Source organism: Pararge aegeria, chromosome 11 (assembly GCF_905163445.1).
Source record: "Pararge aegeria chromosome 11, ilParAegt1.1, whole genome shotgun sequence".
NCBI classification, from domain to species: domain Eukaryota; kingdom Metazoa; phylum Arthropoda; class Insecta; order Lepidoptera; family Nymphalidae; genus Pararge; species Pararge aegeria.
In genome coordinates, this window is record NC_053190.1 from 7011922 (window position 1) to 7030866 (window position 18945).

Genomic DNA, 18945 nt, shown 5'->3' on the forward strand with positions numbered 1-18945 from the left:
GATTAGCACTCTTAGTATTTACATTTAGTCTTAATAAATAAGGTTTTCATAAACATTTAGAATGTGGCCGCAGTAAACCGGATTCTAGGTGCTTGCAATGAAGGTAGGCACGTAGGTACAAGTGTCCAAAGACAAATAATCGAATGGATGCAATAGTAAAATAATATAATCTCTATACACAAAAACAAATATTACGTGAGCGGGGAGGGCTGCGCGAAGTAGCGCGGTTTGGCGCGAACGTAGAGTGGTGTGTAACACATATAAACAAATAAATGAGAAACAGATGTGCAGAGCGTTATATTTATACCCAACGTAAGCTCTAAATAAGTACCGAACTAAAAATCGATCCCAAGGCATCAAAAGGGATTTGCCGAGTTGATCTCTAAACATGCATATCTTACTTGCGAAAGTGCTCAGTGATATCTATCGATATTAAAACCCATATGAAATATTCAGAACCCACTTTTATCCCCATCCTTTTTTTATACACACCAATGAGGGTTCTATTAGGGTTATTTTTGTAAAACTGCATATTACAATGCACTTAATACTAAAAGGGTGTTGGTATATCCTCAACCTTGCGATGTGATAAATTGAATTTCCTTGAACCTTTTTAACAATCGCTATAATAGTTTACGCATATTATACCGCACCCGCATCTTACATTATGTGTTTGCAGTTCACCTCGGAAATTAAAGAAAAAAAATCCCATTTTGATGAATTTTTTTGCTTGAGGTCTCTCCTCTACAATAAGTTCTCTAATTGAGTAGTTTTGAGGAAAACTTCAAGGATGAAAAAGCTAAATGCTTCGCTTTTTCATCCGTGAAGTTTTCCTAAAATTACGATTTTGCAAGACGCAAGAATAGTGTAGTAGTTGACGACGTAAACGTCACATACATATTATATGACGTATTGAAAGTGACGCAAAAGACATAATTAAACCAGCTAAGTAAGTGCGAGTTGCGAACCACAAAAAGCTTTCAGTTCTACCGAGTAATATGGAATACTAAGTATTGCCGTTGATCAAACAAAAAAATACCAAATAAACGTTTCTTGAAATAAGAGGCCCCCTTTAATCTTTACCTCCATTTTATTTATTCTTATAAATGAATTCTCTAGATATAATACGGTTCATCAGATTCAGCCATAAAGCTAATTCTGCAACTTAAATGGAGATGGGCGGGTCACATTCAAAGATGTCAAGATAGTAGATGGGCAAAAATTGTTACCAACTGACGGATTGGAAGAAGCCGGTAGGCCAGTCAAAAGATGGGAGGACGACATCGCGAAAGTTGCGGGTGTACTGGCATGGAGTACTCTTGCGAGGGACAGGTGCAAATGGAAAAATATGGGGGAGGCTTTTACCGCCGCTGGCGGTTTTTACATAAATATTATAAATTAGATAGTATAAGAACAATAAGGACAATATATTACTTAGTTTAGAAAACATTATAAATAGAAAATAAGAAATTAGGATTAAGAAAAATTGTATTTAACTCTATTATATTTAGCCAGTAAGGTACTCAATTGTAAGGAATGTAAATAAAGCTTTATTATTATTATTATTATATCAGATTCAGCCCACTGTGACAAAGAACGGACGGAAAGTGGCGGTATAGTAATACAGCCGTTGGTTCCAGCTACGGAACCCTAAAAATTTGTCAATTACATCAAGTGTGGTATCTAAGGCGGTAGTAGGGGTACCAGTCTGATATACATTCCGAAAATATAGTATAAATAATAAAACTAAACGGTCCCGTCTTAATTTTTAAAAGTTTAAAAGTGTTATTAGAATTTAATTTATTCCTTGATCCGCTTTACCTTAAAGCTCTACACACCCCGTTTAACACGTTGGCTGCTGAAAACACAACGTTTGTGTTTGAAAACTACGTAACGCGTGTGCGGCTCGAACACGCTAGGCGTGTTAAAATAAATGTACCTACAAGGATGCGGCCGAACACGCTAGGCGTGTTTTTCCGGCGTTCTGCGAGTGCGGCAAACACAAACGCTGTGTTGTTTAAATATACTGTTAGAGCGGCCTTTACGCAACGAGTGTGTTATATGTTACCGCAAGTACGTTTTATTAAATATTAGTTTAACGTTAACGCAATTACGTTTTATTATATATTAGACAGTATACCTACTTAAAATTCGTTGTTTTGTGAGTTATCTAATCATTATACATGAGTGTTTTTCTTAATAATTCCCATGCCATCGAGAGTATCGACCATCACACGTATAACTAACAAGTTCATATAAAAAACATGTTTTCGACCAAATATTTGCAACAATAGTATAATACCATCGATCACTAAATAATACCCACCTAGATAATTGCATTGTTTTTAAATATTTTATAGGGACGCGAAATAGATATTGATATCGATATAGGATCGTCGTCCTATATTTTAGCATACTATACAATGTTTTTCTGCAATAAAGGTATCCGCAACATAAGTTTGACGTCTATATATTTTTTAATATTTGTACGCCTGAGTTCGCCTGCACTATTTTCATTGGTATCGGTATCGTCAATAAATTATTTTATAAATATCGGTTTGCATTCCATTATACCGACAGAATTACAAAACGATGCATCCGCATCCTTATTTTTTCTTATCGTCTTAAATAAACGTTATCGGTGCGGCCAGCGGTACCAATAAACTACTCAGGAATGAGTTACTATTGTTTCGAATTTAAAAGTAAATTTAACAATGGTTCTGTATATTTACTGGAAGGATTATTATATTTAAAATGCATATTATTTTCAAATTCGCTTCTTTGTCGGCAATCCGCATTCGTATGTAAGTAGGTATTTAATACTGTTTTTTTACTTATTTATTTATCATGATTCGTAAATGACATTCACAAGTTACACACAGGTTGACGTTGCCGCGATTTTGAATATAGTAAAATAGTGTACCTACGAGATGTAAAGCCACTATATTTAAAGCTCTTTAGAAAATGATTATTTTTGAAAAAAAGAAAATCTGTGTTGACTACATTAAAGTTTTATTCTATTTTATCCAACAAAAAAATACAAATTGCTATTAAAATGCGACAAGTGTTGGGTTTTCATGTTGTTCAATAAATAAATGAGAAAATACGAGTGATGTAATAACACACCTGTTGCGTAAAGGCCGCATAGCTGTCGCGATAAGTTTAAACACGCCAGGCGTGTGGGGCCGCATGCTCGTAGCGCCTGTTTCGAATACGCTTCACCAGTGCTGAAAACACGCCTAGCGTGTAATGCTGCCGCACTCGTGTACCGTATTTGTTAATGTTAGGCAGCAGTCAACGTGTTAAAGCAGATTCCCCGCAATCGACTAAAGAATTAAAAACATCAACTTGGGGCATTTCTCCTATTTCCTTTGTTAGTCGTGGTTACTCTATATGCTTAATATATTTCGATGATATAGGAAATGATAATTTTAATAGCTTATTTACTAAATGTGGGGAAGATTTTGTCAAATTCGTTTATGTGCGAATGTACTTAAAAGTGTAGAACCCAGTCATTATGGTCACATTCACCTTCTCAATAACACCAAGTATTTTAATCCTACATCCTAATTATATATGCTTAATTTTCTCAAAAGATACAGAAGTATGTTTTGGGTTTAATCTAATTGAAAATTTGTACGTTAATCGTTAAAAAGACATTCTTGATAAGTTACATATAATAAGTTAGACTTTTATCAGACTGGGCCAAAACATCCCTCCTATTATGCTTAACCCACTGCGGTTACTACCTTTACCGCACCTTCGTCAAATAGGCATTTATACTGAACGAACAAATATACAATAAAAAAAACCTTTCGTAATTACAAAATCGTAAGTGTAGGTGTAGCATTCTTCTGTCTGGCTATGATAATAAACAATTCATGTAGGACCGCAAATACACGTCAAATTAATAACTATATGGCCCTCGTGCTGTGTATTTAAGAATTAAAAAAGTTCAAAGACTAAATTCTTTTATAATTTGGAAAAAATGCACTTCCTAATAAACTAAAATATGTATGATTTGTTACATAATGTTGTGAGGAAAAAGTAAAACTTTTCTTGAAAGTAAATGATAAATATGAAACTTGTCAAATTAATGATCACAATAACGGGTTCTACTACTATTAATAAAGATAATAGGTTTACTTGATTTTAAAATTCTTTTAATAGCGAACATTACCAATGCTTATGATTTTGATAGCTGTTCTAAAATCGTTAAATTAAAGAAATTGCTGAAGACAACGATTAAATTCAGCGAGTGCTCAGATAGTTTCAGCAAAAATTTTTAATATTATAATTCGTCATTATTAAATAATGACTGTCGATTTAAAATCAAGGTATATATTTGATCATTGAATAAGAATTCCAATTATTGATGTAAAATATTATTATAAAATATTCCATTTTTTCTAAATGTAACTCCCAAATGTATATTTTGGACAGATTTTAAAATGTACTTACCATTGGCTGCTGATGATCGAACATGCCTTGCTCCTGACGATCGAGCATTGAATTAAGCCGTTGAGCCTGTAAACAAATAAACAATATAAACAAATGTACTTCAACAACCATTGAGTATACAAAGAAACATCACGCCTACTAAACGAGTGTGTACATAAAACAGTTAATTATAATAATACTGGTTTCGTTTCTCAAAAATTCACATTAAACGATTCATATCTGACACGTATACAGTATAAAGGAATCAGATCACATAACCAGTTTAGCAGTTTCCTTGTGTGAACGTTGACAGAGTTGATTGACTGCTCATGTTCGCCGAACGACAGATGCGCACAATATTTAACTTATTGTTGCCTTCCTTTAAAAGCCCCCATAATACTTGCAAGAAGACCAGTTACAGAGCGGTTTAATATATTTCGTTCATAAAATTATCAAAAAGAAGAAACCAGTTTAAACTTGATTTAACAGCGGTTATTCGGTTCAGCCGGTTTTAACCGGTTTCAGCTCTGCTAGACTTATTTGTACTTACTTATTGTACCTTTAAGTGTTTTGCACGGAGACCAAAATGGCATCATCCGGTTTTTTTAATCGCTTCATTTGTACACCACAATAGTTAAGGACATCAACAGGAAAAGAACTTACAGATGTAGGATACAAAAGACGACCTCGTTCGGATTCGAGTGCTGTGCTTTTAACTATTACTGGTTGAAGTGAAACATGAGCATAAGACATAATCTGTCTTGCTCATGTTCAGTCATCTTACAATAATGAGAAACAATAGAATGGAAATGGAATTAGAATACTCTACATTTTGGCTTTCTAAATACATTGGATTGCGACACACCAATTAACACTGCCAATTCAAATTCAAATTCAAAAATGTTTTACTTATGTAGACCTTATTTAACAAGGCACAAGACAAAACACTAATGTTAGTGATGGTGATAACTGCATTTGTTAACTTAGAAGAGAGTTCCAAACGTGCCCTGGTCTAAGTCTTAAAGGCCCACAACAAACTTAGGCAGTTATTTTTTTTTGGTTTTTACCATCTCACTGTATAGTTAATGTTGAGCTATGAAGTTAGAGCAATTCATACCCAAGCTTTTTTATCATACATGTATTTCCTTAATATTATTGGTGTAATAGGATTTTTCTATAAGCTTACGCTTATATAAACTTTAGCTTTATATAAACTTTGAACTTATTGAGACATCTCAAGGATTTCATCAGGTAATTTGTTATAAAAAGATATACCTTAAATAAATTACTAATTTTATGCAGCCTAGTAATCTGCACTACACGTTTTTACTACTAATATTAATAAAGTTACAGTCCACTTTCTTTCTAAAATTTGTTATATTACGATCAAAGTCACTGGCGATATTTTAAAAAGCAGATAAGGCCCATATTATTGTCGACGACTATTGCATGTATATACTTACTCATTTATTATTTATAAAAGTATTTAAGTAGTGTTGTTATCTAAATATTCTAAATTTATACTTTTGATCTATTTGTGTAAACTAGTTTATGCATTAGTATGCAGTTATTCGCATGTATGTATTTTAAAAATGTTTACCACCAGCAGTCTATACTCCTCTTCTTTTTTTTTTCCTAATTCAATGGTTGCCTGGCAGAGATTGCTATTAAGCGATAAGGCCGGCTTTTGTATTCTATTTCTTTCTTTATGTTTCTGTTTTTTTTATATTTTATATTTGTTAATGTTGTGGTATACAAATAACGAGTTAAATAATAATATTTTAATGTATCTGCGAGTGATGTAGTACGGGCCGAGTCTTTGAAGTAGCCGACGCCCAGTTTGCCACGCCAATTATTTAAAATGTCTTCTCAGTAGGGCTAACGTGTGTAGTTTTTCTATAGCTATAGAAGAGAGAATGCGTATGCATGCTAGCCCTACCGTACAGGGGGTAGTGGTTCGGATGGTACGCACCTGCACAAAGAGCGTGTTCTCCTGTTGCCGGCGACGCAGCTCGTCGTCCTGTTGGCGCATGCGCTGCGAGAGCTCCTCTTCCTGGCGCAGTAATTGCAGGCGCTCGGTCTCGCGGCGCTCCTCAGCCGCGCGCTCTGCCATCTCCCAGGTGCGCTTCTGCCGCTCGCGATCTTGTTCGCGCTGACGCAACTGCTCGCGAAGTAGCTCAGTTTCGTGCTCGTATCTGTACACGAACCATGTATTCATACTGATGCCTCTCATACCTTCAACGTTGATCCAAGGTAAGGTAAATATTCTTAGACGGCCCATTGGCGCAGTTTGCAGCGACCCTGCTTTCTGAGTCAAAGGCCGTGGGTTCGATTCCCCTGACTGGAAAATGTTTGTGTGATGAACATGAATGTTTTTCAGTGTCTGGGTGTTTATCTGCATATTATAAGTATTTTATGTATATTACTCATAAAAATATTCATCAGTCATCTTAAGAGTAGTTGCCATAACACAAGCTAAGCTTACTTTGGGGCTAGACGGCGGTGTGTGTATTGTCGTAGTATATTTATATGACCAACTACAATCATTTTTGGGCATAGTAGAGTTGTTTTCCTCTTTTAATAGCAAAGTGTTAAAACTATGACATCTATAATATTATTATAAAAATTAGTGCCATCCTAAAAGTTACTTATAAATTTTCACCTATTATATTTGTGTAACACAGAGGTAAGGTATGAATTTACTGATTATGTATGCAATTTAATGCAATATTATTATTATTATTAGCAGCTTACTTGGCATACTCCATTTGTGCCTCTAACTTCTCTTCCTCAGCTGCTAATTCTTTTTTCAGCGCATCCTCCTTTTGGCGGTGTAACTCATGCAACTGTTTCCACCTTGTTCCATACTCATGTTCAAAACTACCTGGCTCCGAGAAACGTGGGCCAACCTAGTGAAGTTGAAAAAAAGTTAATAAGCCACTAAACTGAAATAAAGGTACACAATTTTTTTTTTTTAATTATAATACATACTTCTCGGGAACGCATGTATTCAGGGTGTTTTTTAGGAAGGTTCTTCTCAGGATAACCATCAGCCTCATCAGGCTCTTCAAAGTTTTCTACAATTACTGGGCGAAGTGATCTAAAACAAATTCAAGCTATATGTGAAAGATGAAGATATAAAAATGTATGTTTAGAAATTAGTATTATATACTTACGAAGTTAAAAAGAAGCATCTCTCTGTGCAGTTACGGATTGCAGCCAAAGCACTTGGTTTACGTGCGAATTCAACAATGCCCTCTCCAACAGTTTTCCCCCTTTCGTCAATTTTAACATACGCCCTTTCAATTTTACCAAATATTTCAAAGGAGCGATACAATAATTCATTTGAGACAAATGGCGGCAAATTCTTTACACGGACTGTGCTGTTGTGAGGTGCAAATCTTACCCTTAAAGTTCTACCATTTCTCATCTTACCATCCAACTCACGTCTTGCTTTTTCAGCGTTAACTCTATAATCCTAGAACAATAATAAGATAAGCATCCTTTGAGTATATACAATAGATACTATACACCACAAACATGAAAATCCATTATTATACCAACCATTTTAATAAATCCAAAGTTTTTCTCTTTATTGATAAATAATTCGGCTGGCTCGCCAAACTGGCTGAACATATTCATAATCTCTTCTTCAGTTACGTCATTGCTCAGGTTTCCAATATACAAACGACTTCTACCATTAAATTTGGCTTCTGTTTGATCAATTGGTGGCAAATCTACTAATGGTCCCATGAGATCCTTCAGCTTATTTGCCAGCATGTGCTCCTAGAAGCAGAATAATTAAGAGTTCCACTACAAGAAAGTTACTTATAAACAAAGTTAACAAACAATTCCTATATTTCATCGGATATGACAAATTGTCTATCACTCTAATGAAATACCTGTGTTAAGTATCTATTCTATTGTAAAGCTTAAGTTTTCATTCATGTTTGAACATAATAAAATAGAGGAAATGAATTCTGTTTGATGTTATGCACTATGATACATTAAAGTCGCCTTCACACATAGCAAACTCGACCACTCTTTGCAATCTAAACTTCTGATATAAAAGTAAAAAAATCCCTTTTCTATAGAAATGCATTAAACTATAGTTGGTTTAAGGACAACTGTATAATGATTGAAATAAAGCAGTTAAAGTTACCTCTCTTGGCATAGATTTCCCATCTTGTTGGTTACGGTTAGAATTCCGCTGCTGATTGCGAGCGGGTCCCTGACCTTGTCCCTGTCCTCCATGCTTTGGTCCAAAGCCTTTTTGGCCAAAGTTTCCTCCATTGCCCCCACCCTGCCTGTTGTTAGGCCCACCCTGACTCCAACCACTTTGCCTATTTCCACCACCGAAATTACCATTCATGTTCTGCAATAAAAACAACTTTTGTACTACATGAATTAGAAAACAACAATATTTAAATAAGTTACTAAGGATTGGATAATTACACTGACATCTGAGTCTTCCCTCGAGTCCATAAGTCTTGGAAGTGGTTGTCCACCCTGGTGTAAATGAAAAAATGAAATATAATATAGCATTTAGAATATCATTTCAGATAGTTTATACCAATTCAAGTAACATTACTTCATACAAATTATAATAAACTATCTAAACCCAATGCTATGCTGTAACTCAATCTAATTATTAAATAAAATATATAAAAGCATGCTTTTCAAATGCAACAATTTGGAAGGTTTCAAGTTGATCCATCCCCCAGCTTTCAGGTTTGAAATATCTAACAACAAAAGCTGATTTTTAAAAAGATATCAGTGTAGGTTAATGGGATACCCCTCCCTCTTTTGTCTTCTACAATTCCGGGAGCATAATTCGAAAAAATTACCCTGACAGGACCTCTCAAATGACAAAATTATAAAAAAAACACTGCAAAACTTGAACTTGAATATACCAAGTTTAATATTATCCATCTTTTTTTTCAAAACTTCACAAGTTCAGGTACAAAGTGAAAATGTAATTTTCAATTTTTCATGATTATAATTATTGGTAAAATGAGTGAGAAAGTTTTTTACATTTGATGTTTTAAATTTGCTAGTTATTCTATAAATTAATTTGTGCAGATTAAGATTTCTTTTTCGTAAATTAAGAAACCTTAACCCACATCCCAATATCCCAACACAGATTGCGTCAAGTCAAGTCATTGATTTGGACTAAACATGTGTAGCCAATATAAGTAGTTATCTCTATTAACTTATACTGCTCTTACCTTCTGATATCCACCTTGATTGTTCTGATTTTGATGTTTTGTTTCGTTAGGTGCAACAGATTTATCCACAATGTCCTGTGTTTGTGGTTTGGACTGTTGGTTTAGTGGTTTTGGTTGTTGATTTTGTGTTTGTGGCTGTTGCTGAATGGGTGGTTGTTGTTGGGGTGGATTCTGCTGTGGTTTTGGTGCTTGCTTAGGAGGTTGAGATTGTTGTTTCGGCTGCGGTGGTGCTTGCTGAATCTCCTCTTTCGGTTTTGCTGGTTGCGGTTTTTGGGGTGGTAGTGTTGCTGGTGGCTCATCTTGCTGGTTAGACTATTTGGACAAATAAAATTCTTATAAATAACTTTAATATACCCTGTTGATCTAGTTTTTAGAACTATTATTAATGGATCTAGGATAGTTTTCAGGGTTGGGCCAAAAATAATAAGATTTTGGGTTTGTCAATAGTTAACAGGCATTGTACACATTGCCTAAGAGACCATTTTCAATAGATACAGCATGAGGGGTCTAAGCTCTACATCCTATAGTATGTGCCAAATGCATTGAGACACAAATACATTGACTCTAGAAATAGAAACAACTTACTAAATCATATATTTGCATAAAAAATAAAAATATTAATTACAAATCAAAAGAGTAAGAGGCAATGTAGTTTAAAGAGGTAGGTATAGCTTTGTGTAGGTAAACGTAGAATTTAGGCTGCACTTTATAACAAGTGTTTATTTCAATAAAAGTTTTTTACTATGAATTCTATTTTAAGAATCACAACAAATCATCCCTATTTATCATTGCTCTAGATAGATGAAAACATCTATTGCAATACACCAATCAAATTACCTATTTAAAAATTCATATCTCGTAACAAGGTAAATTGCATGTTAGGATACCTCATGGACACAATCAATGACACAGCAATCAATGCATCACATTTGGTTTACAATTGTGTCTTTCAATAGTGCTCAGATCTCAAATTTGAGGAGCTGGCAATCAACACAATATTAAAACTCTTTAGGGTCAATTTTCTTTTTATTTTTATTCAGATGATTTTGATTTGAATTCAGATTGAACCTAGGCTAGGCTGCTTTCTAAACAGTGCTAAAATTAAAATTTAAAATTCATGATTGATGAAAACTGTATTTCATTTAATATTTTCTGTGAAAAAACTTCTTGAGTTTTTGTATTTTTCTGACAAATAATTTCTAGATAAGGTACAAGGGCATCAACACTTCCACACTTTAAAATTTCTCCATCACCACTGCCTCTGTCCACTAATCACCGAGTTTAGGCATTCCTTTGTTGGTAAGTTTTATTTTTCTTCATTCTTTACTAAAATTTACTATGGTTTATTACTTTCCCAATGGAGATGTTTTATCTATTGCAGCTATCTGCCTAACTAACAAGAACCTATCTACTGTAACTAGGTTGGTTAAGGTGCAGGAACTGTGATAAATTTCTCAACTAGTAAGTATCTTTATATTATTCATAAATATATTCATCAGCCATCTTAGTACCTATAACACAAGCTATGCTTACTTTGGCGCTAGATGGATGTGTATATTATCATATTATATTTATTTATTTATATTATAACAGACTAAGCCGCTTTTTTATTTCATGTGCTTTTTGTAATTTTGTTGTTTGTCCAGTCTATTCTATAACTCTATTACTGATATATTGCTTGGAAGGTTTAGATGATGCCTGCTGAAATCCACGTTTGAGACCATAGCCTCAAAATTAGGAATGTTGTAATACTTATTCAGTTTTTTATAAGTTTCAATGAGATCGCCATTTAATGTAATCTAGGTATGCAAATCTGATTGATGGACTATAAGGTCAATGTTCTTTTGTCTCAATCTTTTTGGCAAGGACTATATCCTTAGACCTGTGTTGAGCCTGTTGGGCATAGATGATACTGATGATGACGACCTAATTTAATGGTAATATGCATGTAACTTTTCTGCTTTTTAATGTTGTTTCATAGATGATGTAGATCCAAATGTAAAACAATTTATAATAATAATAGATACGTATAACATAAAATCGGTAATACCGACGAAAGAATATTACGCGTGGGGTTACAAGTCTTTCAGGAATAGATAAACAAGATGGCGGTAAGGTAGTATACGCACAAAAGACAAGGAATGAATTAAAAATCGATTTCAAGACCTAAACGAACTATAAATTTGAGATGTTACTGACCTCGTTAGTAGGACGTTGACCTCCTTGCTGATTTGAATTTCTCTGATTATGATCAAATCGTGAATTATTACGAAAACCTCCGGGACCACCACGGTTATTTCCACGTCGACCTTGCCTTTGAGGCTGCGGTGCGCCTCCGTATCCTCTGTTTCCGTATTGATTCATAGCTTGCATTTGCATTCTAGAACAAGTACCGTTATAATTATTAAGATCATTGATACGATCGCACTTTTAGAGATACTTTCATTTTGCACTTTTTAATATTTAATGATAATAATAAAAGACATACTTATGTACCTTTTCTCACTACTACAATAATAAATTACTTCAGCGGTCAGAATTAAGTTAAAACGAACACTATATTAAATGCGCACTTCAAGACTCAAGTTCCAACCAAGCGGATGACTCAAAATGGCGGAATGCTGCAAGGCTTTCCAAAGGCTGCAAGCTACTGAGGGATCCGGATATATATCATTTCATGCCAACATTCAGAATAATTTTGTTGCGTTCACGGTAAAATATCAAACAATTTATTGTCTATTACTACTTTAGTTAAGTTTGTATCTTCTTTGCCTCAAAACAAGCAAAAAGGATAAAATGGTAAACCAATTTATCAAATATATAGCTTAAATGAATTTAGAATCATAGTATGTGCTTAAATGAAGAATATAATAAGATAGAAGAAAAAATTAAAAAAAAGAGAAGAGGAAGAGAAGAAAAAGATATAAATAGCACTACTAAAATCAGATGGTGCACTGCTGTGAATTAAGAGATGCGCTGCCTCACAGTTAAGTGTTGAGTCTGAGAGTCACGACGGCATTCCTTCTAATTTTTTTTTTACAGCTGCCAAAGTAGGAACTCTTCACAAAGTGGCGAATACTTAAAATATATTCACTAAGGCTTAGAACTTTAATAAAATTTTACATACTTACCCGAAGTACTTTGTATTTGTAGCAGCGTAGCCAGAATGTTACTTTGCTAACATTTTACGTGACTTTTGACCCTTTAATGATACCCACATGTTACGTTACTTTTGGGACTTGATTTAAATATTTTCCAGCAAAAGGGAAATTCTCTTGAAACGAACACTACTTCTAAATCATCGTCGCACTTGACTTCACGAGTTTTTTGGCGTCTTGGTTGTTATTTCGATTAAGTTTGTATTTTTTTTTTCATTTTCATTTTCATAATCCCATTTTCATACAGACTTTGGTTGGCCATTTTAAAGAGTTTTAGTGTAATAGAGTACCATATTTATAGTATTATAGTTTTATTTGACTATGACACTGATTTGTTATCGTGCATTGGCACAGCAACAAAGCGTTGCCATAGTTTAATATACAACTGAGTATTGCACTGTAAGCGTTTTTAATTTTGCTATACATCACTTCACTTTTTTTTTTTTTTTTTTGTTCTGGCTTTACAGAGATTAGCCAATGTCAGGTGTCTATATGTTTAATAAAAGTTAGGGAAACTTAAAATATAAAACATCAGGATTAATCTACTTAACTATTTGGATAGGAAAAGGATAGGGATTGATTCTACTTTATAAATATATTATACGATTTGTTCTATAGTTTGATATCATTTTTTTCTAGAAACAAAGATACAATTTTATAAACTTTATACGAATGGATATTTAATAAACAAATTATAGAGGTGGGAAATGGAATGTTTAATGATTCGAGATGAGCAAGAAAGGCAGAACGATCATACATAGGGCATGTAAAGAAAACATGGTTTAAGTCCCCATACTCCCCACAGGAACAAAAAGGATCAGGAACGATTTTCACTCTGTGCAAGTGCGCCGGGGTACAAACATGACCCAGGCGCATTCTACACAGAACAGAGGTGACTGTTTTAGAAAAAACGCATTGGCTAAACCAAGGTTTTCTCGGAATGGATACTTGAATTTTCTTGTAATGTTTACCAACTGAACTATCATTATTCCATACCCTATCCCACTCTTCATACAGATAAACCTGGGCTTGGTTTGCCAAGTCGGAACAATGATTCGTATATGGTACAATGTCTCCTATGCGAATAGCCTCATTTGCCAATTGATCCGCTCTTTCATTTCCAGGAATGCCGACATGACTTGGAACCCAAGCCAGCACTATGTTACAATTTTTCTGTGAAGATGTATATAGTAAATCTCTAATTCGAAAAACATTTGGAGACTGCTTATGAGACTTGAACGGAAATCCCATAATAGCCTCCAAAGCACTTCGGGAGTCTGTAAATACAATTGTTTTTGGTATTTTCAGAATTAAAATATATTCAATAGCTTTGAGTAAACCGTAACATTCACCCGTGTAAACTGATGTTTCTGGTGGAAATTTAATCTGCTGAATAACTTGGTATTGTGAATGGTAGACCCCAACGCCCACGCAACTCTTACTCCCATGTTTAGATGCATCGGTATATAAACAGTGCCAATCAGACCATTCATTATTAACAATATTAATAAAATCCTGTTTTATATTAGGGCTATTTTTCAATAGTCCTATATCTAATTTAATTTTGGGAACCGCAATAAGATTTTTGTAATTGTATTGGTATAAAGGCAGAGTAACACTGCGATGAGTGGGAGCTCCCAAGCTTTCATATTTTTTATAGCTTTTTACAAGACACGGTGAATCTTTATGAGTCCAGTAATTACAGGTATCAATCTGATCCGCAAGTTGCTTTACTTTTGGAAATAATGGATGGGAGATAAGCTGTAACGTACGAAAGAAAAATTTATCACAGAGTAACTGTCTCCTAAGATATAAGGGCGGATCACAGCATTCTACCTGCAAACAGTTTATTGGAGTTGATTTCATGTCACCTGTAACTAGTCTCAAAGCCTTGGACTGAACGAAATCAAGCTTTTTAATTGCACCTGTGTTACCAGGGTGTAACAAGAATGTCCCATAGTCTAAAATGCTCCTGATCAAAGCATTGTATAACAGTTTCATTGTAAAAGGATGTGCACCCCACCATACTCCAGAAAGACACCTTAAGATATTTAAGTTTCGCTCACACCTTAATAAAACATATTCACAGTGAGGAACCCCAGTCAGCTTGGAATCTAATATAACACCCAAAAATTTTGATTTATCTGTAACTGTTAGCGGTACATTATTGTAACTAATGTGAATACATGGGAGGATTCGTTTCCGAGAGAACAATACAACAGAGCTTTTAGATGGTGATAGTTCTAGACCATTATTGTCTAACCAAGACTTTAAATCGTTCAAAGCTAAGTTTAATAATTCACTGATATTATCTAATGATCGACCAGAAACATATAAAAGCAAATCATCCGCATATTGAAGAACATTTGCATATCTCAATACAGAAATTTCCAAATCGTAAGTATAAATGTTATACAAAATAGGGCTCAAAACCGAACCTTGTGGTAGGCCCTTCCATACAGTTCTACTAATGAATTCACTTTGGGAATGGCCTATTGAATACTTTATATATCTTTCGTATAACATATTTACAATAAAATTTATTAATAAGCTAGGAATATTCAGGGCTAACAGTTTACTCTTTAAAATTGAAATGTTAACATTATCATAGGCAGCATTTATATCTAGGAAGGCAGCAACCACTGATTCATTTTTGGAGAAACTGAGTCTGATGTCTGTGGTAAAGATGCTCAAGCTGTCAAGGGTACATTTACCTTTCCTGAAACCAAACTGTGTTTTTGATAGTAATTTTTTATGTTCCAAAAACCATTCCAACCTGATTTTAATAAGGTGTTCAGCAGTTTTAGCTAACACAGATGATAGAGCTACTGGTCTATACGATTTTGGATCTGAACTCGATTTGTTCGGCTTCTGTAATAAGATCAATGTTTGTGATCTCCAGGATTCAGGAACGATACCCGTAATTATAATATTGTTGATTAAAGAAAGATAATAACTAAGACTATTGTCGTCAAGATTTGACAAGAAAGAATAAGGAATACCGTCTTCACCTGGCGCAGAATCTGTCGTTGATGAAAGTACGCCTTTCAGTTCTATAAGTGTAAATGGTGAATTCAAATCTGAATTGTTATAATAATTGTTATTGGATACTATTAGAGGCATTATGGCCATGGGACATTCAGGTACATATGGAGGACCTAAACGATCCATGATTTGCTCTGCTATTGCTGGAGATAATTTATTCTGTTGTGTGTCTTTAAATGCAGATCTGAACTTTCTAATATTTTGCCAAACTATTGATGATGAAACATTAGGATTTAAGGATTTACAAAACCTACGCCAACCTTCATACTTCTTTACCCTAAGTAGTTCCTTAGTAGAATTGGCAATTTGTAAGTAATGGTCAAAATTGTCATCAGTCATGTTTTTACAATATTGCTTCTCTGCTCCCTTTCTTTGTTTTACTGCATTAGTGCACTCTGCATCCCACCATGGTGGTGATGGAATAAATCCTGAACCATACTTTTTTAATGGAAAAATTTCATTTGCAGCTGCAATCAATGCAGTAGCTAATGTTTGTGAGCATTCTAATATGTTAGAGCTACTTATTGGTGGTAAACTATTAACTTTCTGTTCAACAGCTACTCTATACAAGTTCCACTTAGCATGAACAAGTTTATGTTTTATTCTTGGTTGTTTCACATGTTTTGGAGGTTTTTCGAAAGGAAAAGTTATAATAAGCGGGTAGTGATCACTACCATAAGTAGACTCTGCAGTTGACCAAAGGAGAGATGAAGCAAGATCAGGGGTGCAAATGGACAAATCAGGAGCACTAGGTGTCCGTGCAAGCCTTGTTGGAGACCCCATATTCAAAATACACAAGTTATGTGAGCTAATTAACTCTAACAATTGTTCTCCATAATAGGTTGATGTAGCACAACCCCATAACATGTGATGAGAATTAAAATCCCCTAAACATAAATAAGGTTTCGGCAAAAAATTAAAAAGTTGATTAATTTCATTAAATATAACATTACTAGGACGAGAAAAATATATAGACACATAACATACACTATTTACAATAACTGCAATAACTGATAAGTTATTGCTATGTACAGGGAGAGTGATATTTGTAAATGCCAGATTATTTTTGATGAGTATGGCCACTCCACCATACCCATCAGGTCTATCTTCTCTGACACAAACATAACCTGGCATTTTAAATAATGACTCCTTTCTCAACCATGTCTCTTGAAGACATATGAGAAATGGTTCATGTTTATTTATTAAATGTATTAATTCGTGTTTTCTACTGTTGAGGCTCAGGCAATTCCACTGAACCACTTTGGCTCTGTGATCCATTGTTGTTTGGGATGTGGTATAATGCTTCAATTACTGTGGCAACGTGGGACGGTGTAACTATGTTTGATTGTGATAATAGTTGAATAAGTATTTTAATAATGTCAGCAATTTTCATGCTATTTTCAATATTGTTATTATTAATATTAGGCTTTTGTTTAGGGAAAACAGGATCTTTTATTATATCAGAGTGAGCAAAGCGGTCATAGCCCTTACCAAGCTTTGACGGTGATCTCGGCTTGGCAAAGACTGTTTTTTTATATGACTGAGACTCTGATTTTGAATAAGATGGAAGGTTAGAGTTTTGAGGACTATGTATGTCCTTTGATGAAGAGGATGACACAGGTGTTGAAAACAAAGCTTCGGCATATGACATCTTTGAAACTGGTGGATGCATCTTAATTGCTTCCATATATGAAATACAACTTTTGCTCATTGTTTCTTTGATTGCTCTCTGTCTATTATGTTCTAGGCATTTTTTATCAATGGCTTGATGTGATCCGTTGCATAAGCAACACCGGTAATCCTCCTCTTCAACTTGGCAAGTGTCACCAGAGTGTCCTTGACCACACTTATAACATTTTGGCAAAGACCTGCATTGATTTTTAACATGACCAAAACGGCAACATTGATAGCATTGTACAGTTGGATAAATGTACAATTCCACTGATAAGGCAGTGTAACACATGTACACCCGGGTAGGCAGAACTTGTCCGTCAAAAGTTATAATTACAGTGCCAGTACTAATAAATTGATTTACATTATTTACAGTGACTTTTCTTTTAATACGCCTGATTTTAATTATAGGACCGCAACCCAGTGGCACATTTATGTTTGACAATATTTCCTCATCAGACCAATCATTTGGAACACCTCTTACTACACCCATGCGTGTTACATTGAAGGTAGGTATAAAGGCGCTATATTTTTCCAAGCCAAGACTTTGATGCAACAGAAATTTGTTGGCATCCATATAGGAAGAAAACGCCATACTAATGCGATTCCTACCCACACGTTTGAGACTACCATTCACAACACCATCAAATTTGTTACGTTGCAAAAAGCGACCAAAAGTTATGGGATGTAGGGTTGTGGAACTATCACTATTTTCATATTCTTTGTTAACATGTACCACATATGGGGCACTGTCAGATTTCTGATACTGAGCACGACCAATTGGCACTCGAGTTGGTACATTTGTTGGTATGGTGGATAATGATGGTTTATTATTATCAATGGGAGAAGTGGGTTCAGTTGGTTTGTGGTTGGGAGAAATATTTGGATTTTTGTTAGGGCGATTCGGAACATCATCAGTATGTGATTCGCACATGCAGTCATTAAATTTATCCTTTTCATAATTTGCTTTGCCTTTCCTTTTTTTTTTCTTGCACATCGTACAAACGCGGGAAAAAATTTTTCGTTTTAGCGTTTGTTCGGCATTGGACACAGCAGATGCGTCCGTGTCCATTGACGACTCAACCGCTGAGATTAATATATCCATCTTAGATGGAATATTTACAGACCCTGGGGGTATTGTTCCCCCAGGGTCGGGGGGCCGATCCCCCATAAAAGTTTAAAATTTCCAATAAAATATTTTGAAGAACTTACCTATATAAACAGCTAACTACTATGAGAATGACACTAATACTACAATATGTACAATATAAACAACACCAAATCAAAACCTCACATCACACCTTTTCAAAACGAGTTTACAATAAAATAAAAGAAAAATTTGAAAAAACCGCGTCCGCCATGTACGAAGTTTCCCGCCCTTTTCTCATCACTTCACTTGATTA

General features: G+C 34.7%; 1 protein-coding gene across 4 annotated transcripts in view; it reads right to left on the reverse strand.

Annotated features, from left to right (window-relative positions):
• LOC120627295 (hrp65 protein) overlaps nucleotides 1-12314 on the reverse strand; it is a 31031-nt gene extending 18717 nt beyond the window's left edge. For 2 of the 4 annotated variants that reach the window (XR_005658903.1, XM_039895241.1), the window contains exons 1-11: nucleotides 12165-12314; nucleotides 11868-12048; nucleotides 9669-9980; nucleotides 8896-8949; nucleotides 8603-8815; nucleotides 8005-8226; nucleotides 7617-7918; nucleotides 7432-7540; nucleotides 7195-7349; nucleotides 6413-6635; nucleotides 4462-4527 (exon numbers count right to left, since the gene is read on the reverse strand). Coding sequence is in view for 3 of the 4 variants with exons in the window: in XM_039895241.1 (XP_039751175.1) it covers nucleotides 4462-4527; nucleotides 6413-6635; nucleotides 7195-7349; nucleotides 7432-7540; nucleotides 7617-7918; nucleotides 8005-8226; nucleotides 8603-8815; nucleotides 8896-8949; nucleotides 9669-9980; nucleotides 11868-12047 (1836 nt within the window). In the remaining variant the exon portion in view is untranslated. Of the gene's footprint in view, nucleotides 1-4461; nucleotides 4528-6412; nucleotides 6636-7194; nucleotides 7350-7431; nucleotides 7541-7616; nucleotides 7919-8004; nucleotides 8227-8602; nucleotides 8816-8895; nucleotides 8950-9668; nucleotides 9981-11867; nucleotides 12049-12156 lie in introns of all 4 variants that reach the window. The other 2 variants (XM_039895243.1, XM_039895242.1) reach the window with 2 other exon arrangements.
• Between the last annotated feature and the right edge of the window lie 6631 nt (nucleotides 12315-18945).